Here is a 27265-nt window from a genome sequence, read left to right as displayed (position 1 = left end):
GCCTCGGTAGAGGGTGGCGCTGATGATCCGGCTTCCTCTTCCTCCTCACCTTCAGCTTCACTCTCACTGGCAGCTTGAGGGCCCGTCTCCTCACCTGGTGAATCACCATCTGAAAGCAGGGAGGTACAAGAGTGGCTTTAACGTGAGGACAGGGTGCCAGCAAGGGAGGCATGAGTGCAGCGATTTAGTGATTTGGATTGAAAGTGTCAAAGGCTGCTGTTGTGAGGAACAAGTGGAAGGAGAGAGGACAAAAAGGTGATGACCTTACCATTGCTGTCCAGAACGGGGTCGGCGTCTCCAGTGGCGACGGGACCAATCACGCAGCTTGTCACAATCCTGTGGACACGCTGCTCAAGATCGCTGAGGGCTTGAAGGTGAGGCTACCCTCCACCGGTCCGTTGCTGCTGTCTCCTATTATGAGACAGCTTGGCCTGCAAGAAAAAGGACAGTGTCTGAGTAAATATGCAGCCATGATCTTGCCTGAAATGCCTCCCATGGTTGAATAGCCCTTACTGTATGCAGCCATGATCTTGTCTGAAATGCTTCCCATGGTTGAATAGCCCTTACTGTATGCAGCCATGATCTTGCCTGAAATGCCTCCCATGGTTGAATAGCCCTTACTGTATGCAGCCATGATCTTGCCTGAAATGCCTCCCATGGTTGAATAGCCCTTACTGTATGCAAAGTGTGGAATGTGCGTGTGTGTTTCATGAAAGTGCCATAGGTGTTGGATGACTGTTGGGCATTGGGGCTTTCAAGACCCTCTGGCCATAAAGTGAGGTGGAGATGGAGGGATGAAAGGCACTCACCCTGACGACCCGAGTGAGGTCGTTGAACTTTTTCCTACATTGCACATGGGTCCTCGGCACCATGCTGCTTGAGGACACTCTCTGAGCCACCTCCCTCCACACTTTCCTGTACTCGCTTGGCAAAGGCCTCCTGCCACTTTCTGGGTACAGAATGGATCTTCTGCGCTCCACCCCGCGAACCAGAGCCTCCAAAGCTCGCTCGCAGAAGTGCTGTGCTCGTTCCCTGGTCCTTTCCATAGTGTCTGGCTGCTAGATTTAGCCACAGGTCTGCCCAGGCCGAGATTCAAGGCTCCACTGAGCAGGGTGTGGCTGCAGAGCAAGATCGACCCTCCCCTTTAAGAACTGACCGGACCAGTGTGTCTGTGTTCAATCGCTAACTGACAGCACATGCGCTGCGCCCGCCCTTTGAGGTAGCGCCTCGCTCCTCAGCCTTAGCACCTTAAGAGAGTTGTGTAGCGTCTGATTTAGCATTCCAATCAGCTCCAGGGGCGATAAAAGCCAAGTTTGCTGTCAGGCGCTAATCTTTGCGCCAGCCGATAATTGCGCCCCAAATGGGGCGATACCGAATTTCTCCCCCTATGATTCTTCAAATTGATCTAAACAAATAGAAAGAAGAATTATAGAATAATCACCTGGAACATATCAAATGATAAGTGTTTAACCATAGAATTGTATTCCCCTTAAGAAAATCAGCATTGGCAAGTAGGGAGCTATATACATTTAGAAACTGAAAGTATCAGTGGATTGGACCTAATTTATATCCATTGTAAATGGGCAGTGCTGAACATTTGAATCCAACTGGTTTTAATAATTCAGTAGATAATTTATTGTAAAATATCAGGTGTTATTTGCAGTTGAAATGAAATATATTCCCCCTAACTTGTTAGTGAACTCACAAGTGTATTAAAGCACAAGTATAATAAGTATTCCTTGTATCTTCTATTTCTCTCTTCAAAAGAATGAAATTAAAGATATGAAGGAAAGCTTAATGCAGGTGAAAGAGGAACTACAGGCAAAAGTGTCCATCCAACAGGGTCTAGAATCCAAGCTTGCTGAAGAGACAGCAGGTTGTGCTGAACTACAGAAAGAACTTGAAGGTATTGTAATAACAGCATTTGAATTTTGCATTAAGATATATAAAGGAAAACGAAAAGTGCAGAAATTTGATGTTACAAGGAAACTTTTTTATCCGGCTCTGACGGGACCGGCGTGGTGCCGGTTTATCAAAAAGTCCGGATTACAGAGAGTTATAGTTAAAGGTACTAGAGCTCCGTACACAGTAACAAATCCAGGCTTCCCTGTTGCTTAGCAACAAGTGCAAGAAGCCCAGCCACAGACCAAGTGCCCCTGTTGCTTAGTAACAAGTGCAGGAATCCCCGATTACACAGCCAAGAATCAAGAAACGGCCACTAATATGAAGAAAAACTTAACTGAACCTACTCCTGAATTTTGCCGGTTAACCGAGATTTCCGGTTGTTTGGGTGCTGGTAAATCGAGAGTTTCCATTAGAAACTGCTGCTCAATGCACCAACTGAGCCAGCAGCATGATAGAAAAAATAGTACTGATAATGTTAAAAGGTTAAACTAGCAGATAGATTTATAAACACGTTCTGGAGAGATAAAATAAATACATTTCTCTAGGTTTCCACAGTGGCATGGTGTAAATTGGGGCTGACAGAGCCACCTTGCACTGCTGGTTTCCCCATTGCTCTCTATTGAAGAACAAAAGAGCTTTCTGTATCTATGCTTGCACATTTGCACAGGTCCCCAGTCACTAGCTTCTAGGTCTGGATCTTTATAGGATATGGGAGTAAGAGACTATGCCTATCTACAATATCATAAGTCATTTTTATATGCGTGTTAAAAACATGGGGGTAGTATTTCTGCTTTGAGCGCAATCGATGATCCAGGCACAAATTGCGCCCAAAATTGCGCTATTTTGAAGTGTTTTTTCTCGAGTTTCTGGTCAATCTTATTTGCATATCAACGAACATAGGTTCTGTCATGAACCAGCGCAATCGGCTAGCATTTTAGAATGTAATTTTTTTTTTTAATTTTGCTTCCAAAAATATTCCTTGATATATTTTAAAGTGGTAACTTGGTGCAGTTTGATTAATACAGCTGAAAATAAGTTTATCACAAAAAATAAGCATTTTTAATCAGAGTCTAGTCCACCACCTGTGAGTAACCTGATTTTAAATAACTGAAAATTACTTTTTTTTTTAAAACAGAACCATTTGTTGTTATAATGGGGTTACAGTAGTCAGTTTCTTAGTAAATTAAAAAAAAATTATATTCAGAAGCTTCTAAAATGTGCCAATTAGTGTCCTTGTGCCTAGAAAAAGCTTAGAACCTCCTCAAAGGCCCACAAACAGACACAATTAGCAGAAATTTGCAATGGTGATTAATTCAATCTAGGGGGCGCAGCCAGTTTTGTGGTGCTAGAACGATATTTTTTAAATTAGCGCAAAAGATCGCGGAAACTTGATTTGCGCTGAACATAATTGGCGCTTAAAATTCCGCGATCTTTTACACTGGTTTCGCCGTTTCAGGTGAATCGCACAGAAAAAACCAGCACAACTGAGCGAGTACTCCAGGCCATTATTTTGCCAAAACTAATCAAGCTAGGAATAGCTCCTATAGTGCGTGGAGGATGCATATCAATTGATAATTGAAGAAGACCTACGAGATAGTTAATCTAACTTTGTTGTTATAATGTTAACACAGTTTTCTTAAGAGTATAATCTGTAGGATCCAAAACTTTGTGAGCAGTAGAGCTCTTCACATACCCACAAAATAAATCTATGCATAATAATTTCCCCTTCCTGTTTAAAAAAATATTTTTTTTCCCTACCCCCCTTTGATTTTTCACTGTACTGAACAAGAACCCAGCCATCTCTTTTTAAGGAAATTCTAATAACCTCCCAAGGGAGTCAATAGCTAAATTAAATTTAAAAAGTTATTTTGATAACTTATTATTATTAGACTTGGAAGGGAAGCATGAGAAGTGTCCAGAGAATCTGCTATAAATATCTACCAATAGAACAAGACATCATTAGAGAATTAATTCATCACCAGCATATCCCCTGTATACTAACAATCTGTATTGTACCCATACTGTGCAGGGAAAGTATGATGTGCAAAATAACGTTCCTGATCATGCCAAGTTAGAGCATAAATTAAGTTTGTGTGCCTCTCCATTATTCAAAATGAAATGAAGTTTTGACTCCAATCTTTAAATATTACCGCTAAATAGGTGATTTTTTTCCATCTTTTTGCAGACAAGAAAAAAGAGAAATATGACCTTGATGACACCCTCGGTCAGTTAAAGATAAAAACTGGAGTGTTTTGTTCGTCTAAGGTAACATTCAAATTAGAACTGTAAATACTGGATAAGAATGTAAGAACATAATGAGTGGCATTGAAGACTTTCAATTAATTTAAGCCTTTCACCAAGTTATTGTAATATTAGTTACATGCCTACTTGCTTATATAAACATCTAAATTAAGATTCTTTTGCCCAGAACGGTACAGTAGTCTGGGAATTAATCAACCTAAAGTAAACTAACTGCTTGGCCATACTGTGTCTTATCACTTGAATTTGCATCACATCATCTGCATAGACTTCCCTTACCTTTTCCTTTCATCTTTATTGATGATGGTGTTGTCCCTAAAAAATCTCTTACCCTTACTATAGTGCATTAAAGAAGTTCATATTAAACAAGATGTGTCTTTGTGTGAAGTAGTTATAATTTTTTATATATTTACCAACATCACATGATTCAAATTAGAATATGTTATGCTGTAAAAACAGTCATTCACATTGAAGGCAAAGCTTGCGTTCTGCCCACCCATATAAACAGGCATTAGAGATTGCTAAGTTTTCTGCAACAGGAATATATGCACCACATAAAGGAAAGCTGGATGCCAAGAACAAGCAGGCATCCCCGTCATCCAGTTTTGCTATGATGCCAGTGAGGGGAAAATGGCATTTGCATATCATTTTAATATACCTGCCCATATAGGCAGACATATTTTTGTAATTTTTTTTAAATTTATTCATTCATTGACAGGATGTGGGCATTGCTGGCAAGGCCAGCATTTATTGCCCATCCTTAACTGCCCTTGAGAAGTGCTTGAAACGCTGCGGTCCGTGTGGTGAAAGTCCTCCCACAGTGCTTTTAGGTAGGGAGTTCCAGGATTTTGACCCAGCGACAAAGAAGGAATGGTGATATATTTCCAAATCACGATGATATGTGGCTTGGCGGTGTTGGTGATCCCATGCGCCTGCTGCCCTAGGTGGTAAAGGTCACGGGTTTGGGAAGTGCTGTCGAAGAAGCCTTGGCGAGTTGCTGCAGTGCATATTGTAGATGGTACACACTGCAGCCACTTTGTACCAGTGGTGGAGGGAGTTTAAGGTGGTGGATGGGGTGCCGATCAAGCGGGCTGCTTTGTCCTGGATGGTGTCGAGCTTCTTGAGTGTTGTTGGAGCTGCACTCATCCAGGCAAGTGGAGAGTATTCCATCACACTCCTGACTTGTGCCTTGTAGGTGGCTTTAGGGTCAGGAGGTGAGGCAGTCACTGCAGAATACCTAGCCTCTGACCTGCTCTTGTAGCCACAGCATTTATGTGGCCGGTCCAGTTAAGATTCTGATCAATGGTGACCCCCCAGGATATTGATGGTAGAGGATTCGGCGATGGTAATGCCAAGGGATGGTGGTTAGACTCTCTTTTGTTGGAGATAGTCATTGCCTGGCACTTGTGTGGCATGAATGTTACTTGCCACTTATCAGCCCAAGCCTGCATGTTGTCCAGGTCTTGCAGCATGCGGGGACGGACTGCTTTATTATCTGAGGAATTGTGAATGGAACTGAACACTGCAATCATCACTTCTGACATCATGATGGAGGGAAGTGTAGTGTATGTACCTTTAAGGGGAGAACTACTTTTTACAGCTCCTGTATACTGTAGTACCGGCAGTGACCACACCTGTATATAAACGCTGAGTAGGGATCTGTACTTTTAGTTTTAGAGTAACCCTCATCCAGTAAACACCTGTTGATTGTTCCTCTGCAGTCTTTGTCGATTTATTGAAGGACACCATACATCAAAATTCACAGATTTAACATTGGCGACGAGTCGATTCGAACCTACCTGCAACTCTGCAGAAGAAGGCCGATTCCACCAGTGCGGGCGGCGACCATCCAGAGAGGACTTGAGCATCGCAGAGGAGGCTGTGGAGAGCTGGGCTTGGTTCTCCAGTCGCGACGATCCAGTGCAGCGGGCTGGCAGCAGGTACGGCACAGACCCTCCCCGGACGGCGGCGGCTAGAGCCGACCGACGGCACAGAAAAAGGCTGAGCAGCGTCGACGGGGTAAGAGAGAGGGTAAGGCGCACAGGGCGCAGCCGGGGTTGAAGACCGAGCGGCGTCAATGAGAGAGGGTAAAGCGCACAGGGCGCAGCTGGGGTTGAAGACCGAGCAGCTTCGATGGAAAAAAAAAAGAGAGAGGGTAAAGTGCACAGGGCGCAGCCGGGGTTCAGGACCGAGCGGCGTCAACGAGAGAGGCGCGCAGAGCGCGGCCGGTGTTCAAGGGCTGAGCAGCGTCCGCGGGGGGGGGGGAGAAAGGAAGCGCAGGAGACGCCATTTGAGCCGCAGCGGAGAAGAAGGGAGAGCGCGGGAGATGCCATTTTTGAGCCGCAGCGGAGAAGAAGGGAGAGCGCGGGAGACGCCATTTTGAGCCACAGTGGAGAAGAAGGGAGAGCGCGGGAGACGCCATTTTTAGCCAGTCTAACCACACCCAGGGATGCCGAAGAGTGGCAGTGTCACAGCGTTCGACAATGAAGTCAAAGATTGGGCGACATATATAGAACACATAGAAGTGTACTGCAAGGCGAATGAAGTGCCAGATGCCAGGAAAGCACTGGTATTGTTGAATTCCATGGGTGCAAAAACGTACGGCTTACTGCGAAACCTAGTAACCCCAGAGAAGCCAGTGGAAAAGGATTTTGAAAGCATAGTGGCAATCCTACAGGACTACTTAAACCCCACACCACTGCTGATAGCAGAAAGATTTAAGTTTCACAAAAGGAACCAGCATAAAGACGAAAGTAATGCTGAGTATTTAACGGAACTGCGCAAGCTATCGAAACACTGCCAGTTTGGAACGGGACTAGCAGATACTTTAAGGGACAAGTTTGTGTGTGGGCTTCAAAGTGAAGGAACCCAGAAACGGCTTCTATCAGAAAAGGATCTTACGCTGGACAAGGCTTTCATCATGGCAGTATCACACGAAGCAGCCGCACGGGGCGCTGCAGAGATACAACGGAGACCGCAAGAATATGGCACAAATGAAATGTCATATGGAGCAGTGAAGTGTTATCGCTGCGGCAGAACAACACACGACCATAAGGATTGTTGGTTCAAGGACCAAGTGTGCAGACAGTGTGGAAAAGTAGGACACATAGCAAGAGTCTGCAGGTCGGGAAAGAAAACCAGCAGCAAGAAATCTCCACAGGAGAAGTACAAAAAGGTACATAAGGTGACGGAGAGTAGTTCAGACGAACAGAAAAGTGATACAGACTCCGGAAGCAAGGAGCTGGGTTGTCTGAAACTACATAATGTAATCAAAATGGAGGACCACCACTACTAGGACGTGAATGGATCCGGAAGATACAGTTAGATTGGCATTCCATACAAGCACTGACGGTAGATGCCAAAAAGGATGACGACGTCACACCTGGACGACTGTCAAAAATGCTAACTGACGCACAAGAAGTGTTCCAGGAGGGACTCGGAACACTAAAAGGCATAACAGTGACGATCAAAATAGAGGAAAATGCAAGCCCAAAGTTTTTTAAGGCCAGACCGGTGCCTTATGCGATCCGCCCAGCCGTCGAAGCAGAGCTGGAAGGGTTGGAACGTTCTGGAGTACTGTCCAAAGTGGACGGGAGCGAGTGGGCTACACCCATCGTTCCTGTAATGAAGAGGTCGTTGAGTAATACGCCTGGGGAACCAAAGAAGGTTCGCATCTGTGGGGACTTTAAGGTGACAGTGAACCCAGTCCTTCACACGGTATAATATCCGCTTCCACGGATTGAAGATATTTTCGCCTCGTTATCTGGAGGAAAACGCTTCACTAAGTTTGATCTGGCCCAGGCGTACCTGCAAATGGAGGTAGAAGAAGCCTCGAAACAGTACCTCACGATCAACACTCACAAAGGTCTCTACCAATACAACCGGCTGGTGTTCAGGGTAGCATCAGCTCCGGCTATTTGACAAAGGGCAATGGATCAAGTCCTGCAAGGGATTCCAGGGACCCAGTGTTATTTGGACGACATCCTGGTCACGGGCAAAAATGACAGTGATCACCTCGCCAACCTGGAGCAGGTGCTCACTAGATTGAAGGAATATGGGCTCCGAGCTAATCACCACAAATGCAAGTTTTTCCAGAAGCAGATCTCGTATTGTGGCCACGTTATTGATGAAGAGGGGTTACATAAGTCACCTGAAAAGATTGAGGCAGTAGTCAAGGCTCCAGCACCGGAAAATGTGTCACAACTGAGGTCGTTCCTCGGGCTGGTGAACTACTACCATAAGTTCTTGCTGAATTTGTCTACAGTACTACACCCACTGAACACCCTACTGCAAACGGGGGTACCATGGAAGTGGAATGACGAATGTAAACGAGCTTTCCAGAAGTGCAAAGAATTGATCACATCAAAAGAGGTGTTGGCTCATTTCAACCCAGCACTACCAATTCGGTTGGTGTGTGATGCATCACCCTATGGTATTGGTGCGGTGCTGTCGTACAAATTCCCGGACGGCTTGGAGAGGCCAGTAGCCTTTGCGTCTCGGTCACTAACCTCAGCCGAGCGTAACTACGCCCAGATTGACAGGGAGGCCCTCAGCCTAGTGTGGGGAGTGAAAAAGTTCAACCACTATCTGCACGGGCAGAAGTTCACCTTGCTGACTGACCACCAACCACTTGTCTCCATCTTTAATCCAAAGAAGGGCGTTCCGGTGATGACTGCGCAACGGCTACAAAGATGGTCCCTTTTTCTAGGGGCGAACCAATATGAAATAGACTATAAGGGCACGAAACAGCATGGAAACGCTGATGGGCTATCACGCCTGCCACTGCCTACTGCGGAGGAAGCACCAGCAGTGGACCCTGTCGAAATATTTTATTCGACTGTAATTGAACGCTTGCCAGTAACTAACGCGGATATAGAGAAGGAGACCCGAAATGACCCGACACTGTCTCGGGTATATGATTTGACGGTGAAGGGATGGCCAACACATGGCGACTCACTGTTGCCAGCATTCTCATCCAGAAGAGAACAGCTGTCAGTATGCCAGGGGACCTTGATGTGTGGATCCCGAGTGGTAATTCCACCCAAGTTAAGGGAGAGAGTGCTCAATGCGCTTCACAAAGGCCATCTGGGAGGGGTGAAAATGAAAAGCCTTGCTAGGGTGTGATGAAATATGTCATTCATCAGACTCTGTATTTAACTACATATATTGTATTGCCTGCTCCTGTGTTTTTACCTTGTATTGTATATAGTGCACCGCCCCCTTTCTCCCCATTGGGTGTGTCGGCTCCGCCCATACCTGGCCCTACTTAAGACAAGCCCAGGCTTGTCTTGCAGCAGAACAGCAGAATGCTAGGTGAAGACACAGGCATCTTTCTTTGCTAATAAAAGCCTAGTTTTATCCAGTTAACTTTGAGCCTTGAAGTTATTGAGGCGCATCAATTTTATTAGCAAACTTTCAACGATGGATCAACTTTTGAAACCGGAACGCTTGGATTTGGACCCGCATGCTTCGGATGCATCGGCACGGTTTGGACACTGGTTCCAGGGTTTGGACACTGGTTCCAGTGCTTGGAATTTTTTATGGCCAACTCCGAAGCCGTCACAGCCTCTAGAGCCACCGGAGATGTGAAACTCGGGATCCTGCAGAATCGGGTAAGCCACCGAGTTTTTCCACTCATCCAAGACGCCGCCACCTACCTGGATGCCTGCAACATTCTAAAGGCCCACTATCAGCGGCCTACCAATGAGGTGTACGCCAGGCATCTGCTTGCTACCTGCACACAGCGACTCAGAGAGTCGCTAGAGGCCTTTCTAGTCACCCTAAAAGTGCTTGGCAAAGACTGCAAATGCAAAGACGTGAAAGCCACGGTATACACAGACGAGCTTATTCGGGATGCCTTTATCGCAGGCCTTAGCTCTAATTACATCCGGCAGAGACTGCTAGAGAAAACGGGCCTAGATCTGACACAGGCTGTGGACACAGCGCGATCGACCAAATGTACGAAGAAATGTTGAGAATAAGCAATTCCAGCACATCAATGAGAAGCTGACAAGGAGCTTCAATGTAGGGCAACCAGTCTTGGCCCGCGACTACCGAACAGAGAAATGGCAACCAGGAACGATATGCACACGGCAGGGGCCACTAATGTACACAGTGGATGTTGGGGAGAACATTGTGAGACGCCATGTCGACCAGATCCTAGCGTCACAGGAACGAGTCAACCCCACGTCTCGCATACCTGGTGATGAACCCGACATACAGGTAGCATCTACCCCAGAAACAGTAGCATCGGAAGCTGATGAACCAACTGACGACAGGGGGGCAGAATCGCCTCCACACCAAGAGCAAGACACTCAGGAAAGGCGCTATCCAGAAAGGATCAGGAAGCCGCCCCAAAGACTGAATTTATAAATGGACTATTTTCAGTTAATGTTGCATGTTAAAAGTGTTAACTGTTAAATGAATGTTATGGTACTGTTAATCTAAAAGGGGAGGAATTGTAGTGTATGTACCTTTAAGGGGAGAACTACTTTTTACAGCTCCTGTATACTGTAGTACCGGCAGTGACCACACCTGTATATAAACCCTGAGTAGGGATCTGTACTTTTAGTTTTAGAGTAACCCTCATCCAGTAAACACCTGTTGATTGTTCCTCTGCAGTCTCTGTCGATTTATTGAAGGACACCATACATCAAAATTCACAGATTTAACAGGAAGGTCATTAATGAAGCAGCTGAAAATGGTTAGGCCTAGGACACTGCCCTGGGGATCTCCTGCACTGATGTCCTGGGGCTGAGATGATTGGCTCCAACAACCACAGCCATCTTCCTTTGTGCTAGTTATGACTACAACTAGTGTAGAGTTTTCCCCCTGATCCCCATTGACTTGGGCTCCTTGGTGCCACACTCGGTCAACATTGACTAGGGCTTCTTGATGCCACACACGGTCAAATGCTGCCTTGATATCAAAGGCAGGCACTCTTACCTCACCTCGGGAATTCAGCTCTTTTGTCCATGCTTGGATCAAGCCTGTAATGAGGTTTGGAGCCGAGTGGCGGAACCCAAACTGAGCATCGGTCAGCAGATTATTAGTGAATAAGTACGGCTTGATAGCACTGTTGACGACACCTTCCATCATTTTGCTGATGAGTAGACTGAGGGGGGCGGTAATTGGCCAGATTTGATTTGTCCTACTTTTTGTGGACAGGGCATACCTGGGCAATTTTCCACATTGTCAGGTAGATGCCAGTGTTATAGCTGTACTGGAACAGCTTGACTAGAGGCATGGCTAGTTCTGGAGCACAAGTCTTCAGCACGATAGCCGGGATGTTTTTGGGGCCCATAGCCTTTGCCGTATCCAGTGCTCTCTGCCATTTCTTGATACCACGGGGAATAAATTGAATTGGTTCAAGACTGGCACCTGTGTTGGTGGGGATCTCAGGAGGAGGCTGAGATGGATCATCCACTCGGCACTTCTGGCTGAAGATGGTTGTGAACACATCAACCTTGTCTTTTGCACTCGCATACTGAGCTCCGCTATCGTTGAGGATGGAGCTGTTCATGGAGCCTCCTCCTCCCATTAGTTGTTTAATTGTCCATCGCCATTCACGACTGGATGTGGCAGGACTGCAGAGCTTTGATCTGATCCGTTGGTTGTGCGATCACTTAGCTCTGCCTATAGCATGCTGCTTCCACTGTTTAGCATGCATGTAGTCCTGTGTTGTAGCTTCACCACATTGGCACCTCATTTTCAGGTACTCCTGGCGCTGCTCTTGTCATGCTATTCTACACTCATTGAACCAGAGTTGATTGCCTGGCTTGATGGCTATGGTAGAGTGAGGGATATGCTGGGCCATGAGGTTACAGATTGTGGTGGAATACAATTCTGCTGCTGTTGATGGCCCACAGCACCTCATGGATGCCCAGTTTTGAGCTGCTAGATCTGTTCTGAATCTATCCTGTTTAGCATGATGGTAATGCCACACAACATGATGAAGGGTGTCCTCAGTGTGAAGACAGGACTTTGTCTCCCCAAGGATTGTGCAGTGGTCACTCCTACCAATACTGTCGTGAACAGATGCATCTGCAGCAGGTAGACTGGTGAGGACGAGGTCAAGTAGGTTTTTCCCTCATGTTGGTTCTCTCACCAGCTGCCGGAAGCCCAGTCTGGCAGCTATGTCCTTCAGGACTCGGCCAGCTTGGTCAGTAGCGGTGTATCAGCTCTTTTTTTAACCACTGAAATTCTCTTCTGTTATAGAACCTGCTCAAAGTTCTTTGAAATAAAACCTATTTATTTGGAAGGGAAAATTAAGGACTAACAAGCAATGTTCCCGCGAATTCTTTTTTGGGTGCACGGCCCATTCAGAATTCCGCGCTTGCAGGGCTTTTCCATTTCAAAGCCGCTGAGCGGCCTGCACATGACCTCCAGACTGCTGCGCGGCCACGCAGCTTAATGGAAAAATTGCTAACAAGTGACAATTCAAATGTTTCAAAGCATGTATAATTGTATTTGTGAATGTACAGATTTGACACATTCCATAATTTGTCCATCATTTTATTTTAATATTTAACATAAATGCTATATTTAGTATAAATAGCAGGAAGTAGAATTTCCATGGGATTACTCCCGATCTCCTGCTATAACTTTGGCAGGTGACATTTTCTGCTGTTTTTCCAGGCTTTCTGCCAAAAATCCACTGAAGTTATGTGCAATTGGGAAAACCCCCACGGAAGTTCTAACCTGGTTTCTTTCTTGATCCTTAAATATAATTGGTTATGGAAATAGACCATTGGACACGACGCTCAGAAGGTCCCAGACTTCGTCATCGCACGTCATTATCAATTCGCACTTCCAGCAACTTCTGGGCCATTACGTTTTGCGAAGTGATTTTTTGAGTGATTGAAAAGCATCAAGTATACAGATGTCAGAATAGATATATTAAATAAATATACATTATCAGATTGTATTAATCTCTTTCACCAGCCAAATCTAAAATCTATGTTGTCTGCAACACGGAATAGCCTCTTCCACCAACTTAAAAATACTGCTGAGCAAATGAAATTGATTGAAGTAGATATATATGAGGCAGGTAGAAGACTTGAACATGTTACGATAGAAAACTGCAAACTGAAACTGGTGAGTAAAGAGCTATTTTTGTTTGTGTATTTTGTCTTCTCTGTGCTTGGAAAACCAAGAGTCTGCAAATACAGTATTGTGGTAGATGTCCATCTTAAACACTTCTACAGCAGTATAAACATCTAACAACATTTAATCAGCAACATCTCAGTATTTATATTTACTGATGTCACTGGATAGTTGTCCCAATATTTATGCGTTACAAACCAGTTGAAAGATAAGAGAATTTAATCCTGTCATTATACTATCACTCTTGCATTGGTGCAAAATGATTTGAGATCCACACCAGTGCAAAATTAGCAGTGTAAGTCAGGACCTAGGTCAATTATCTAAAAATTGAAGTACTGTAGTCATAATACAGCTTGACCTTAACAGTTGCTACTGTCTTGTTTTGCAGACTTTGTACAGAGATAATAAATTGCAGGACAACGGAGTATTACAGTTTAAACTCTTTTAATGAAGCATCAGGTCTGTAAGCTTTCTCAATCAGTACAGCACCGTGTGCACAAAATGGAGTCAGGACCCTGGGTCCTCCAAAACAATAGCAGTCCTTACAGATGCCTGCGGACCAATGATAATTCAGTATGCAAATGTTACATCCCCTTTCTTTTAAAAGTAAAATGTTATGCATTACTTTTGAACCTTTCTTCTACATAATGTTCTCAGTAGCATCAACATATAAGTAAACTCAACATTTAACTAGCACTGAAAACATCTCAACGTTTCAATAACGATGTACAGTTTTTTTTTAGGGCAGCGATCTGCCTACACCCTTTAGCAGTTCACAAGTCAAGGATAACTCTAGGCTTGACCTCTCGTCCCGACCTTGTGTGGTATGGAATTGAGCATGCTCCTGAATCGGTCAACAAATCAGGTTCAGGTTTAGGTTCAGGTAAGTATGATGTGTTTTGTGTATTGCTCTGTTCATCACACTCTGTTGAACTGATCCTCTCGTCGGAATGACGGTGTTGTTCCTTGGTGTTCAGGAGGTGCCTGCGATTGCGGCGGTACACCTGTCCTTCTGGGGTGCGGACGTGATACGATCGCTCAGTGTCAGCTGGCTGGATGACGACTGCTGGCTTCCAGTAGTCATGCTCCTGGATTCTGACGGATTCTCCATTGTGCAGCGGCGGCAGTAGTCTAGCTGACCTGTCATAGTATCTCTTTTGGTGTTGCTGTCTCTGTACACATTTTGCATGCACTTGCTTGCAGCTGACGACCTGCCAGGGCCTGTCTGGGATACGGTGAGGTATCATGGGCTCTTTGACATTTGATGGGCGGCGTTCTAGACAAATGGAACATTTTCCGACAATGTCCTCAATGTGTTTGCACATTCCGGGCCAAAACATAATGTCACGTGCTCTTTGTTTGCATTTTTCCATGCCCATATGTCCAGCATGAATTTTTGTCAACATCTCTTTGAGACTGGTAGGAATGATGATTTTCTCCCCTTTGAAGACGATTCCGTTGATTTGTGACAGTTCGTCTCTGTGGTTCCAGAATTCAGATATGCTCTGAGGGCATTTCCTCCTTTCCTCAGGCCATCCTTCGTGTATGACTTTGCTCAGCAGTGTGAGTTGTGCATCTTTCTCTGTTCCTGCTCGGATCTCCTTCAGTTTTGAGTCACTCACAGGTAAGCTGTTGTACACCATGTGCACCTGCACATCCATGCCTTCACTGAGGCTGCTGTCCTGGTAGCTAAGAGACTTTCTGGAGGGCGTGTCTGCGACAGGAATGTCTTTGCCTGGACGGTGAATGATTGTGAAGTCGTACTTCTGTAGCTGAAGGATCATTCTCTGTAGCCTTGGTGGGGCTGCGGCTAGTGGTTTCCTCATGATTGACTTGAGGGGCTTGTGGTCGGATTCCACAATGACTTGTCGGCCATAGACGTATTGGTGGAAACGCTTACATCCAAACAGAATTGCATATAGCTCTTTCTCGATTTGAACATAGTTGATTTCACTGTCTGTGAGAGATCTGGAAGCGTAGCCGATGGGCTTTCCTTCTTGCAGTAATACTGCGCCTAGTCCGTACTTTGATGCGTCCACTTGTAGTCTGAGCTCTTTGTTGGGGTCGAAGTAGGCAAGAACTGGTCCTGGTTCTCTGGTGATTAGGTCTTTCATTTTCTGAAATGCTGTGTCATGCTTTTTGTCCCACAGGAACTCATTGGATTGTTTGAGCAACTGACGCATGGGTGCGTTGATTTCGGAGAGGCTCGGGGCAAACTTGGCTAATTAGTTAACCATGCCTAGTACTGTCTCTAGCTCTGCGCAGTTCTTCGGCAGCTCCATCTTCTTGATGGCGGAGATTTTCTCTGGATCCGGCTTAATGCCATCAGTTGAGAGGCGATGCCCGAAATAACTGATCTCGGTGGATCCGATTATGCTTTTCTTGGGGTTGAGCCGGATACCTTTCTCCCGTGATCTTTGTAGCATCGCACGGAGGTTCCTGTCATGTTCCTCTCTATTCCTGCCATAGATGAGGATGTCGGCTACGATTGCGACTACTCCGTCGAGGCCTTCATAGGTTTCGTCGAACTTCTGCTGGAATTCATCCTGAGCTGAGATAAGACCAAATGGTAAACGCAGAAATCAGTAGCGTCCAAATGGTGTGTTGAACGTTGTTAGCTTAGATGACTTTTCCACGAGCTTGATATTCCAGTATTCTGATCGTGCGTCCATTACACTGAAGTAACGTGCTCCCACTAGCTTGGGTGTGATGTCATCTAGTCTTGGTAGAGGGTAGTGAGGGCGTTTGATAGCCTTGTTCAAATCTCTGGGGTCGAGACAGACTCTGAGCTTGCCTGTACGTGGTTTCTCAACCGCTACTAACGCGTTGACCCACTCTGTCGGTTCTGTTTCCCGGACGATGATTTCTGTATTCTCCATGCTCTGCAGCTCCTCCTTCAGGCGACTACGTAGAGCAAGGGGTATCCTTCTCGGTGGGCAAACCACAGGGGTTGCTGCTGGGTCAAGGTGACTAGTGCATTCACCTGGGAATAGTCCAATTCCTTTGAAAACATCAGCAAACTCCTCCATGACTGTCTGCTTATCAACTGGTGCCGTCAGTGATAGTACTAGCTTGATGAGGTCCATGTCTAAACATGTCTTTAGACCTAGCACTGGAGGTGCTCGAGTGTCAATAATGTAAAAGTCCAACATCATGTCGCTTTCTTTGTACTTGCATTTCATCACGCATGTGCCTTTTACAATGAGCTGCTCACCCCCATAGCCGGTCAGTCTGCGTGAGGTGGGCTGTAGCTCACACTCATCCTTCAAGCTGTGATACTCACTCAGAGGAATTACATTAACCTGAGATCCAGTGTCTAGTTTAAACTTAAGCTCTTTGCCCTGTTTTCCTATCTCAATATCGGCAAAAGCTTGCTCAGTCTCTGAAATCTGTTTTTTCTGTGACACGGAATCAATAAACAGTTCTTCTGCATTTGGCTCTCTATCTGGTATTTGGCTGTCACTCACTGTGTGTACTGCTTAGTAAAGTGGTTCCGTTTACCACATGTAGTACATTGCCTTCCTTTGGCAGGGCAGTACTCCTTTTCTCCATGCCAGTTGTTTCCACAATATCCACAGTTTTTGAAGCGTTTTATGTCTGTGTCGCCCATTTTTAGAACTCTCGCTGTTCTTTCTGTTCTGAAACACGCTCTCTGGGCAGTGTTCTTTGGTGTGTATCTATTAATTGCGTGCACTGTCTGTTCACTCAAGCTGCTCGTGGCGCCGGTTATGGTTTTCAACTGTGCTTAGGCTATCTTGTGCGATCTAGCTATGTCTATAGCTTTGTCCAGCGTTAGCCCGGACCCAACATTCAAAAGTTTCTCTCTCACTTTAGCTGAATGTATTCCAAACACGATGTGGTCTCTGACCATCTCATCTTTATCTGCATATGCACAGTCTTTTACCAGCAGTTTTAACTCAGTCACGAACTGTTCAAACGACTCACTAGCTCCTTCTACTTTCTCCTGAAACTTGTACCTAGCGAATATCGTATTTGTCTTGGGCATCACATATGCTTCAAAACGGTCAAAATAACTTTTCAGTACCTTTGCTTCATCCGCGGTGAGAGACCATGTGTTGAAAATGTCTCTCCCTTTTTCTTTAATCCACAGGAGTAGGTAGCTGCATCTTTCTTCCTCCCCTTTGCTTTTCAGTGGACCCGAGAACATCAATTCCACGTGTTGCTTGAACTTGCACCATTCTCTATGTAAGTTCAAAGATCCCCAATTCATTCGAGGTAAGGGAGCTCCAACGATGTCCATTTCAAATCCCTGTTCTGATACCATGGCCCCGATTTTCTGCCAGCCGTCGGGCGGCTTTTCAGGCGGCCGGGGGCCGAAAATCGCCGATAAAGCGGGTCGCGACCCCCCCCCCCCCGCCTGATTCCCCGCCCCGTCCGACTTTCAGACCGCCGTTTCACCGCGACCCGCTTCAGTCCCACCCGCCGCTGGCGGGACTGGCCGTCGGAACACAAATCACCAATATTACCTTGTTTAAGTAGATTTTGAGGGGCCGTTGCGATTTTGGGGCTTTCCCCACATGAAACACGCCTGCGGGGAACTCCGCTGATGAGACCTGGCGTAATGACAGTTGGCTTGCTTGCTGGCAGCTGCAGGTCAATCGGAGAAGCTGCGATTTAAAGGGACAGCACTTGTATGTTGAAGGACCTTGTTGCAGGTTTGAGGCTACTTCTTCAAGGCTTAGGCACAGCTGTGGAAGGTTGGAGCCTCACACACTTCTCCAATGCGATCTCCTGGAAAGCCCCTCTCACCACCCTCACTCAGCGCTTCCTCAGCAGAGGCATCTACGAGAAGCATGGGACGCCTTTTTTTCCTTCCCTTCTTGCCATTAGAGGATCTCCAGCAGCAGAGGCGGCGGCAGCAGAACCAGGAACAGCAGGATGAGCACCAGGAGCACCAGGCTGCTGCTCACTCACCTGAAGCTGCACAGGCCAGAAGGCGCCAGCGCTTGGAAGTGGCTTGAGAGTACCTTGCTGCGCTTTAGGGGGCCATGGGGACCCGTTTCTGCACTGGCAGTCCTACTCAGAAGGACTTCCATGAAGATCTGGTTTCTCTGTTCAATAGATGGCCAACGCTCCTCAAGAGATGCCATTCTCTTATGAGCACTCACCATGTTTTCCGTACCCTGGCGAGTTATCTCCTCCATAGAGGTTGCCAACTTTTCCATGGTGATGCGTTCATGCGCCAATGACTCCACAAAGGCTCTGCTCATGGTCGCTATGGACTCCTCCATTCACTCCACACTCGCAGCGACCCTGGAGACAAAACCTGCCAGAGACGCCTGCATCTGTGCATGGAGATCCATCATGTTGTGTCTGTGTGTTGATAGAGACACTGAAGACAGGAGTTGGTTTCACAGGTGTTTACTAAACAAAGTCTGGAGGGGAACTAACTGATACAACACAATATACAGGCTTATATAGCCCGAGTGGCCATTACCGGCATTACAGTACACATGGGGCTCTTAAAGGCACATACACTACAATTCCTCCCCTTTTAGCCAACCAGTACATAATATTTTAAGTAATTATTAATTACATGTTACAAGAAAAATAATCTACACATTGCTGCAGTTAATTAATTATAAGTCAGTCTCTCTGGAGGCTTCCTGACTCGGTCCGGATAACGCCTCGGTGGTGTAGTAGTTTCTGGTGGTGTAGTAGGTTCTTTTGGCAAGGCTGATTCGGCTTGAATGCCAGTGTCGGGTTCATCGGGTTCCAGTATCACCAGATCGGAGGTAGATATGGGTATCTCTACTTCATCGTTAGGCGTATAGAGTTGTGGTGTAGGTTGTCCCTTTTCGGATGACTCTATGATTTGGTCAGCATGGCGCCTTATTATGCTTTCTCCGATGTCCACGGTATACATCAGCGGTCCTAGTCATGTGCAGATAGTTCCAGGCTACCATTTCTCGGTACGGTAGTCCCGGGCCAAAACTTGTTGACCTATCTGGAAGGTTCTAGTTGGCCTTTCATTCATGCCTTGAAATTGCCGGTTCTCCACGTCCCTTCTGATGTTGGGCTTGATCAAATCCAGCCGGCATCTTAGGCTTCTATTGAAGAACATCATGGCGGGAGTTTGGTTTGTAACCATATGTGTTGCATTCCTGTATGCGAACAAGATGTTATCCACCTTGTGCTGAAGTTTTATGTCTTCATTACCCATGGCCTTTATGGCCTTCTTGAAGGTCTGGACAAACCTTTCAGCCAATCCATTGGTGGCGGGATGGTATGGGGCGGACGTGTAGTGCTTAACCCCATTGTTTTTTTAAGAACTTCCTGAATTCTTCGGACACAAATTGCGGTCCATTATCAGAACAGATCTGTTCCGGCAGCCCATTCCTGGCAAATATGGTCCTTAATACTGTGATGGTTTTTTCCGTGGTGGTGGAGGACATCTTTATTACCTCCGGCCACTTGGAGTGTGCATCAACCGCGATTAAGAACATTGAGTCCATAAATGGACCAGCAAAGTCGATGCGTACCCTTTGCCAGGGAGATGAGGGCCACTCCCATGGATGTAGAGGGGCTTGGGGTGGAGCGTTTTGGACCTTCTGGCATCCTAGGCAGCTCTTGGTCATTTCTTCGATGTCTCCATCGATACCTGGCCACCATACAAACGCCCTGGCTAGGTTCTTCATTTTCACTCCACCCAGATGCCCCTCGTGAAGCTCCTTTAGAACTTTATCCTGGAGTTTGGGTGGAATCACCACTCTGGATCCACACATCAAGGTTCCTCGGCACACTGACAGCTGTTCTCTTCTTTGCGAGAATGCTGGCAACAGTGGTTCGCCATGTGCTGGCCATCCCTTCACTGTTAAATCGTAGACTCGTGAGAGAGTCGGGTCATTTCTAGTTTCCCTTTCAATGGCAGAATTTGTTACTGGTAGACATTCGACTATGGTAGAGTGGAAAATCTCCACTGGGTCTACGGTAGGTGCTTCTTCTACCATTGGCAACGGTAGGCGCGATAACCCGTCAGCATTCCTATGCTGTTTTGATCCTTTGTATTCTATGTTGTATTGGTGTGCCCCTAGAAAAAGGGACCACCTCTGTAGCCTTTGCACTGTCATAATGGGAACACCCTTTTTAGGGTTGAATATGGAGATGAGGGGTTGATGGTCAGTCAACGAGGTAAATTTTTGTCTGTGTAGGTAATGGTTGAATTTCTTCACTCCCCATACCAGGCTGAATGCTTCCCTGTCGATTCGGGCATAGTTACGCTCAGCTGAGTTCAATGAGCGTGACGCAAAAGCTATCGGCCGTTCTGAACCATCAGGGAATTTATGCGATAATACTGCTCCTACGCCGTAAGGGGATGCATCGCACGCCAGTCTGATTGGCAGTGATGGGTTGTAATGAGCCAAAACTTCTTTGGACGTGATTAAGTCTTTGCATTTATGGAAGGCACGTTTACAGTCTTCGCTCCATTTCCAAATTACTCCTGTTTGTCGCAGTTCATTAAGTGGGTTCGAATCCCATCCTCGTCGCCACTGTTGTGTCTGTGTGTTGATAGAGACACTGAAGACAGGAGTTGGTTTCATAGGTGTTTACTAAACAAAGTCTGGAGGGGAACTAACTGATACAACACAATATACAGGCTTATATAGCCCGAGTGGCCATTACCGGCATTACAGTACACCTGGGGCTCTTAAAGGCACATACACTACACATCACCTCTTCTCTTGCGGATGGACCCAGAGACAGAGGGTCGACATGCAGCGCAACTGAGCTGAGCTGGCAGAGTCCTGCGCCCTCCGACGAGGACTCTCCACTGCTGTCCCTGTCTCCAGAATCTGCTGAGGCTCACTTGTGAGCTGTGAAACACCAGGTGACAACACTACTCTGTGTCCCGAAGGTCCCCCCCGAGGTGTGAGTGTCTGCGCTGGTGCTGGGTGCACTTACTTCTACTGACGCTGCGCCCTCAGAGGTTGGAGCTTCCGCTGAGGAGTCTGGCTGCACAGCCTCTTCCTCCTCCACAGTGAGGACGGGGGCTCTGGATGGTACTGTGGGGGAGCAAAGAAAGGAGTTAGAGATGTAATGCCAAGGTTCTTCTGGTGACTCCCAGCAAGTTGGCATCTGCTGACACCTGCATCCATGCAGCCTTGGTCTCAGTGGGAGGCCTCTTTCTGCCTGACCTAGGGAAGAGGACCTCCCTGTGGGCCCTAACCCCATCCAATAATGCCTGCAGTGAAGCTTTGTCGAATTTGGAGGCAGCTCGGGGTCTGGCACTGGCCACAGCTGCTGCAGGCTCCTCTGCCATCCTGTATGGTTCGTTTGAAAGCCTTCAGAGGATGCAGTGCTTGCTATGGACCTTGAAAGTACCACGAATGATGACATCATACTGTGGGGCTTTCTGACTAGAAATGGACAATTAGCAAAGCTACCCACATGCTGGGAATTAATTGGCCACTTGAGGGAAAATTGCGTGGAGCTGGCTGACATTTTTTTGTGTCAGAAACCCGACCATTTCCCACACAAGCCGAAAACCGGGGCCTATGTCTTGTTTTGCACACTTTGTACAAAGATAATAAATTGCAGGACAACGGAGTATTAGTTTAAACTCTTTGAGAAAGCTTACAGACCTGATGCTTCATTAAATCAGTACAGCACCGTGTGCACAATATGGAGTCAGGACCCTGGGTCCTCCAAAACAATAGCAGTCCTTACAGATGCCTGCAGGCCAATGATAATTCAGTATGCAAATGTTACAGCTGCAATGTAACTTTAAAAGTTGTCAAGGAGACCAATGGACAGCCTGGGAACTTCTAAATTTATGCTTGAATGTTTCTGCTTTGAGGAGAGAACGCATGTTCTCCTAATAAAATATGCTGGACAGCAGGTCTGCCTATGCATACTTGAATGTCTATGTAAACTATTTTGTCACGAGGATAAGTGTGACACAAAGCTGCCAGTATAACAGGTGAACATCTCAGTATACAGGTACCCAGTACCTGTACTATTATGACACCCAACCATTGTTTTGTACTTTGTAAAGGTTATATTATTTCCTGATAGCAATACGGTATAGTTAATACTGAAGATGACTGTGACAAAATACAAGGAGACATTAATAAACTTGCAGAATGGGTATGTAATTGGCAAATGAATTTCAATATAAATGTGAGATAGTGCAATTTGGTAGGAAGAATAAGGAAGTCACATACTCCTCAGAAAATAAGAATCTAAATGGGGTAGAGGAGCAAAGAGATCTAGGCGTACAGATACATTGGAGTTTGCACATTCTCCCCGTGTCTGCGTGGGTTTCCTCCGGGTGCTCCGGTTTCCTCCCACAGTCCAAAGATGTGCGGGTTAGGTTGATTGGCTATGATAAAAAATTGACCCTTAGTGTTAGGGGGATTAAATACATGGGGTTACAGGGATAGGGTGGGATATGTGTTGGTGCAGGGGTTATGGGGATCGGGTGGGATGTGTGTCGGTGCAGGCTCGATGGGCCGAAATGGCCTCTATCTGCACTGTGGGGTTTCTGTGAAGTCACTAAAAGTAGCGATGCAGACTAATAAGGCCATAAGAAAGGTAAACACAGCACTGGGGTTCATTTCTAAAGGGATAGAACTAAAAAGCAGAGAAGTTATGTTAAACTTGTATAGAACCTTGGTTAGAACTGTGCACAGTTCTGGTCTCCATATTATAAAAAGGATATAGAGGCACTGGAGAAGGTGCAAAAGGATGATTCCAGAACTGAGAGGTTATACATATCAGGAATGTTCGAACTGGCCGAGGGGTGACCTGATAGAGGTCTTTAAGATTATGAAAGGGTTTGATAGAGAAGATGTTTCTACTTGTGAGGAAGACCAGAACTAAGGGCCATAAATATAAGATAGTCACTAATAAATCCAATAGAAAATTCAGGAGAAACCTCTTTACCCAGACAGTGGTTAGAATGTGGAGCCCACAAGTAGTTGAAGTGAATTATGTCGATGCATTGAAGGGAAAGCTAGCTAAATACATGAGAAAGAAATAAAAAGGTTATGCTGATGGGGTTAGATGAAGAAAGTTGAGGAGGAGGCTCATGTGGAGCATAAACACCGGCATAGATCAGTTGGGTCGAATGGCCTGTTTCTGTGCCGTATATTATAGGTAATTCTGTTATTCCTAGTGTTGTTTAATGCAAGTTTATGTTCCAAAAGAATGGAGTTAATCGCCCCTCATACATAATCTATAATAAACATAATGAAATAGCATTTTTACAGTTACACTTTAATGACTAAAGCTTTTTAAAAAAAATTATATACAATCTGTGTTCATCAAGGACAGAAATGTTAGTTCTAAAAAATGAAACTTTTGCATTTTGGATTGCTGGTGTCAAGAATACCATTGTCAGATGCAAAATTCTCTACTCAGCTCCAGCAATGGCCCATGAGATTTCCAGTTTTGTGCAGTATGCTACCCAAATGCAGGACCCTTATAGCAAACAGACTAAGGAAACCTTCTAGCCTGGATATGAACCAAGCTTTAAAAAATCAAAAACGTCTAGCACTCAGTACCATGCCAGACCCCTTTTGTTTGCTTTTAAACCCATATCAGTGTGGTGTTTTTCTGCAAGGTTCTCCCAATCTCCCACTGTAACTTCAGCAGAAATCCTGGAGAAATTAAATAAACGGCCGTTTGAGCCTTTTACTTTGTTTCTCCAGGGGTTCCGCCGGCAGTGCACCAATAGATTAGGGGAAGCCCAGGTGACTGATTTTTTTTTGTGTTGATGTCCTCAAAATAGTCTTAAGACAAATAACTGTACATAATGACATTTCGCAAGCATTTCCAACATCTACACAGCTGAATTTCTTCAACAACTTGTATTTATATAGCACCTTTAACATAGTAAAACGTCACTTCACAGGAGTATTACAAGACAACACCAAGCCACATAAGGAGAAATTAGGGCAGATGGCCAAAAGCTTGGTCAAAGAGGTAAGTTTTAAGGAGTGTCATAAAAGGAGGAAAGAGGTAGAGGCGGAGAGGTTTAGACCGGGAATTCCAGCGCTTAGGGCCCAGGCAATAGAAGGCACGGCCACCAATGGTTGAGCAATTAGAATTAGGGATGCTCAAAAAGGCAGAATTAGAGGAGCGCAGATATCTTTGGGTGGCGGGGACCGATTTAATTGGAGAAAATTTCTGCTCATTGTAAGATTCGAAATTTTCAGGAATTCAATCACACAACAAAACAGGGTTGATAAGACAGTTTATTGACCAAGAGAAAGCTTGTACAGAAAAACCTTTGATAAAAAGGGGCATACAAAATGGCCGCCGGACCTCGTGATCAGTTTCTGGGACCATTTGATTTCTGTTACTGCAAGCCAGCCAGGCTTGTGGATTGAGGACAGTAAGCCCGCGAAAGCCAGTATCGGGAAACCGAAACTCAGGGAACTGAGCATACATATTAATTGGATTCTAAGTACAAGACAGTTTCAGGTAACAGGATGGGGCCCATCAAGAAATGGGCAGACAATTGAATGAACACTTAAACGGTCTTTCCTTTGTACAGTAAATGGGTTTAACAGCCATCAAGGGCAATCTCCAGACCGATCAATATGCAAACCGAGTTACGGTGACAAAGTAAAAGACATTATCGGCCAGGAAGGCCAGTTAAGCTATCACCGGCTCCCGTTACAAGACAAAGCGCCCCTGCAGAGATTTCTGCCCGCCAAAAATATTACAAAGACTGGACTATGATTTGGCGGGAGATAAGACTGTCCCAAAAAGGTATAACTATGGATTGAAAAGTCCATCAGTACGCTTAACGCTTCACGCTTCAGAACTTCGTCAGGAGCTTCGGAACTCAAACGGTTCTTCTACGGTACGCTTCTTCTGGAATTCAAGCTTCACCTCGGGTTTTCATTTCTTCAACGCACCGGGACAGACTCTCCGGTTAAGACAGCACTTCGGTTTCGGGACGTGGTCGATGTTCGGCCAGGCAAGGCTCGGCCACAACGAGAAGACGACGAGGGTGGCCCAGGTACTTTTGTCGGGAGATCATCAACGACCCAGGCCGAAGAAGAAGACACCCTCAGGAAAACCGACGATCCAGGCCGGAGAGAAAGGACATTCCGGGCCTAGCCCTCCAGGGCCTCAACATACCATTCGACCAGGGATCGGTGACTGAGTCTCCCATGGACATCCGGTTCTTCAACAACTTTTAACGGATTCAGTCATGACGAGCGCGTTGGGAGAAGCGATGGAGTGGTCAACCATGTCAAAGGAATTAAAAAAGTTAAGAAGGATGAGGAGGGATAGTTTACCTTTGTCAGTCACAAAGGATATCATTTGTGACTTTGATGAGAGCCGTTTCGGTACTGTGGTGGGGCGGAAACCTGATTGGAGGGATTCAAACATAGAGTTCTGGGAAAGATGGGCACGGATTTGGGAGGCGACAAGACGTTCAAGGACTTGAAAGGAAAGGGAGTTTGGAGATGGGGTGGTAGTTTGCAAGGACGAGAGAGTCGTCAAGGGTTGTTTTTTTGAGAGGTAATGACAGCAGATTTGAGGGAGAGGGGAGGACAGTACCCGAGGAGAACTGTTAACAATGGGAGCCAGAAAAGGAAGTTGGGTGGTCAGCAGTTTGGTGGTAATAGGGTTGAGGGAGCAGGAAGTGGGTCTCAAGGTGCCAAGGAAAAAAATATTCCTGCATGACAAGTTGACAACGTAAAAGAAGAAAGCATATTCACTTGGGTTTTTAAAGGAGAAGCATTAAGAAAAATAGCAAGAACTGCTATTGTGGTCAGGCATTGATAGGGGCACTACAGTGCCCTTAGCTGAGAAAGGTTAGAAATCAGTCCCAGGTTCCTCTGGGAAAATGTGCGTGTGTGGGCATGACCTGAGGGCAGAATTAGGCTCAGCTGTGATTGCACTGAAGAAATTCCACTTTAACAACTGTGTTTGAATTAAGTTTTCATTATTTTTCATTGGCAGTGCAATTTCCAACTGATTAAGGATATTGCCTCACTAGATGAAGAAGCAGAAAAGCAAAAAACAGAAAAGAAGGAACAGGATGTGGAACTCCAAATCATTTATGGTGCATACATGAAAAAAAAATTTTTTTTTTTTTTAAAGAAATAAACACAATATGCTGTAATGGTTTTGGTTCCAATGTTTAAAGATCACCTCTTAACTATTAAAGCTTACAGCTAGCTCTTATCCCCAAAACTTCCTCCCACAAATTAGCAACAATAGTGCAATCTTTGACTGATCATTAGGTACCTTGGATATAAATAATTTCATTGTAACGAAACAAAACATTTTAAATGCCCATTTAGCTATAAACATACTGCTCCAAGCATGCAAGTCAAATCTCTTGTTGTCAACTATATTTTGAATAGATTTCAGAATTTCCTAAAACATTTTATTTTGCTTCCAAAAATCAAATTTAAGTAGTACAAAGTTTTTCCTAGCACTGGTTTTCCTCTCATATACATGCACATATTACTGACATTTCAAGCAAGTCACGTACAATGTTGTTATCATTGCATTTCTAGCACACTTGCATGTATTAACTTCCAGCTACTTCAAAAAGTAAAAACTGTTTATATTTAATGTTACAAGGAACAAATGTACCTGAATTAAAGCTGTCTACCAAGTGTTCTAAAAAGCACACTATGATTTTTGTTTTGTTTTTAGACAACCTTCTGAAAAGCTGGGCATTGGATGCTAATATTCAAAAGGTAGCCAGTGACAAAAGCGTTTTCCCCCATATGTATTTATTCTGTACTTTATGTAAACTTGTTCATCAAAGACATAGAATTCATGAATGGTGTTGTTTCTTGCCACTTTTGCAGGAGTATGCAGAGTGTGACCAGTGTGTCCTTCATACCATGGAGGAACTGCTCAAAAAAATGCACCACAGAGAGCAGAAGGTTGGCAGCATTAGTGATCACCTCAAGGAGCATTTAAGTAAACTGCTATCCTTTGTGGGAAGCACACATTCTACTGGTAGGCCACAAACAAATAGGTTTTGATCAAACTT

At 45.4% G+C, this 27265-nt stretch overlaps 1 protein-coding gene across 6 annotated transcripts in view; it reads left to right on the top strand.

Moving 5' to 3' along the window:
• Nucleotides 1-27265, top strand: part of ccdc175 (coiled-coil domain containing 175) — a 138415-nt gene that overhangs the window by 110140 nt on the left and 1010 nt on the right. For 2 of the 6 annotated variants that reach the window (XM_086003296.1, XM_086003292.1), the window contains exons 13-17: nucleotides 1768-1906; nucleotides 4091-4170; nucleotides 13108-13260; nucleotides 26215-26317; nucleotides 26920-27231. In XM_086003296.1, coding sequence (XP_085859422.1) covers nucleotides 1768-1906; nucleotides 4091-4170; nucleotides 13108-13260; nucleotides 26215-26317; nucleotides 26920-27231 — 787 coding nt within the window. Of the gene's footprint in view, nucleotides 1-1767; nucleotides 1907-4090; nucleotides 4171-13107; nucleotides 13261-26214; nucleotides 26318-26919; nucleotides 27232-27265 lie in introns of those variants that run through there. The other 4 variants (XM_086003297.1, XM_086003298.1, XM_086003294.1 and 1 more) reach the window with 4 other exon arrangements.

This window comes from Somniosus microcephalus, chromosome 12 (genome assembly GCF_052327205.1).
Source record: "Somniosus microcephalus isolate GS21.2 chromosome 12, FLI_Smic_1.0, whole genome shotgun sequence".
In the NCBI taxonomy this organism is placed as follows: domain Eukaryota; kingdom Metazoa; phylum Chordata; class Chondrichthyes; order Squaliformes; family Somniosidae; genus Somniosus; species Somniosus microcephalus.
The sequence above is the reverse complement of the archived record's forward strand: the minus strand, read 5'-3'. Positions and strand labels throughout refer to the sequence as shown.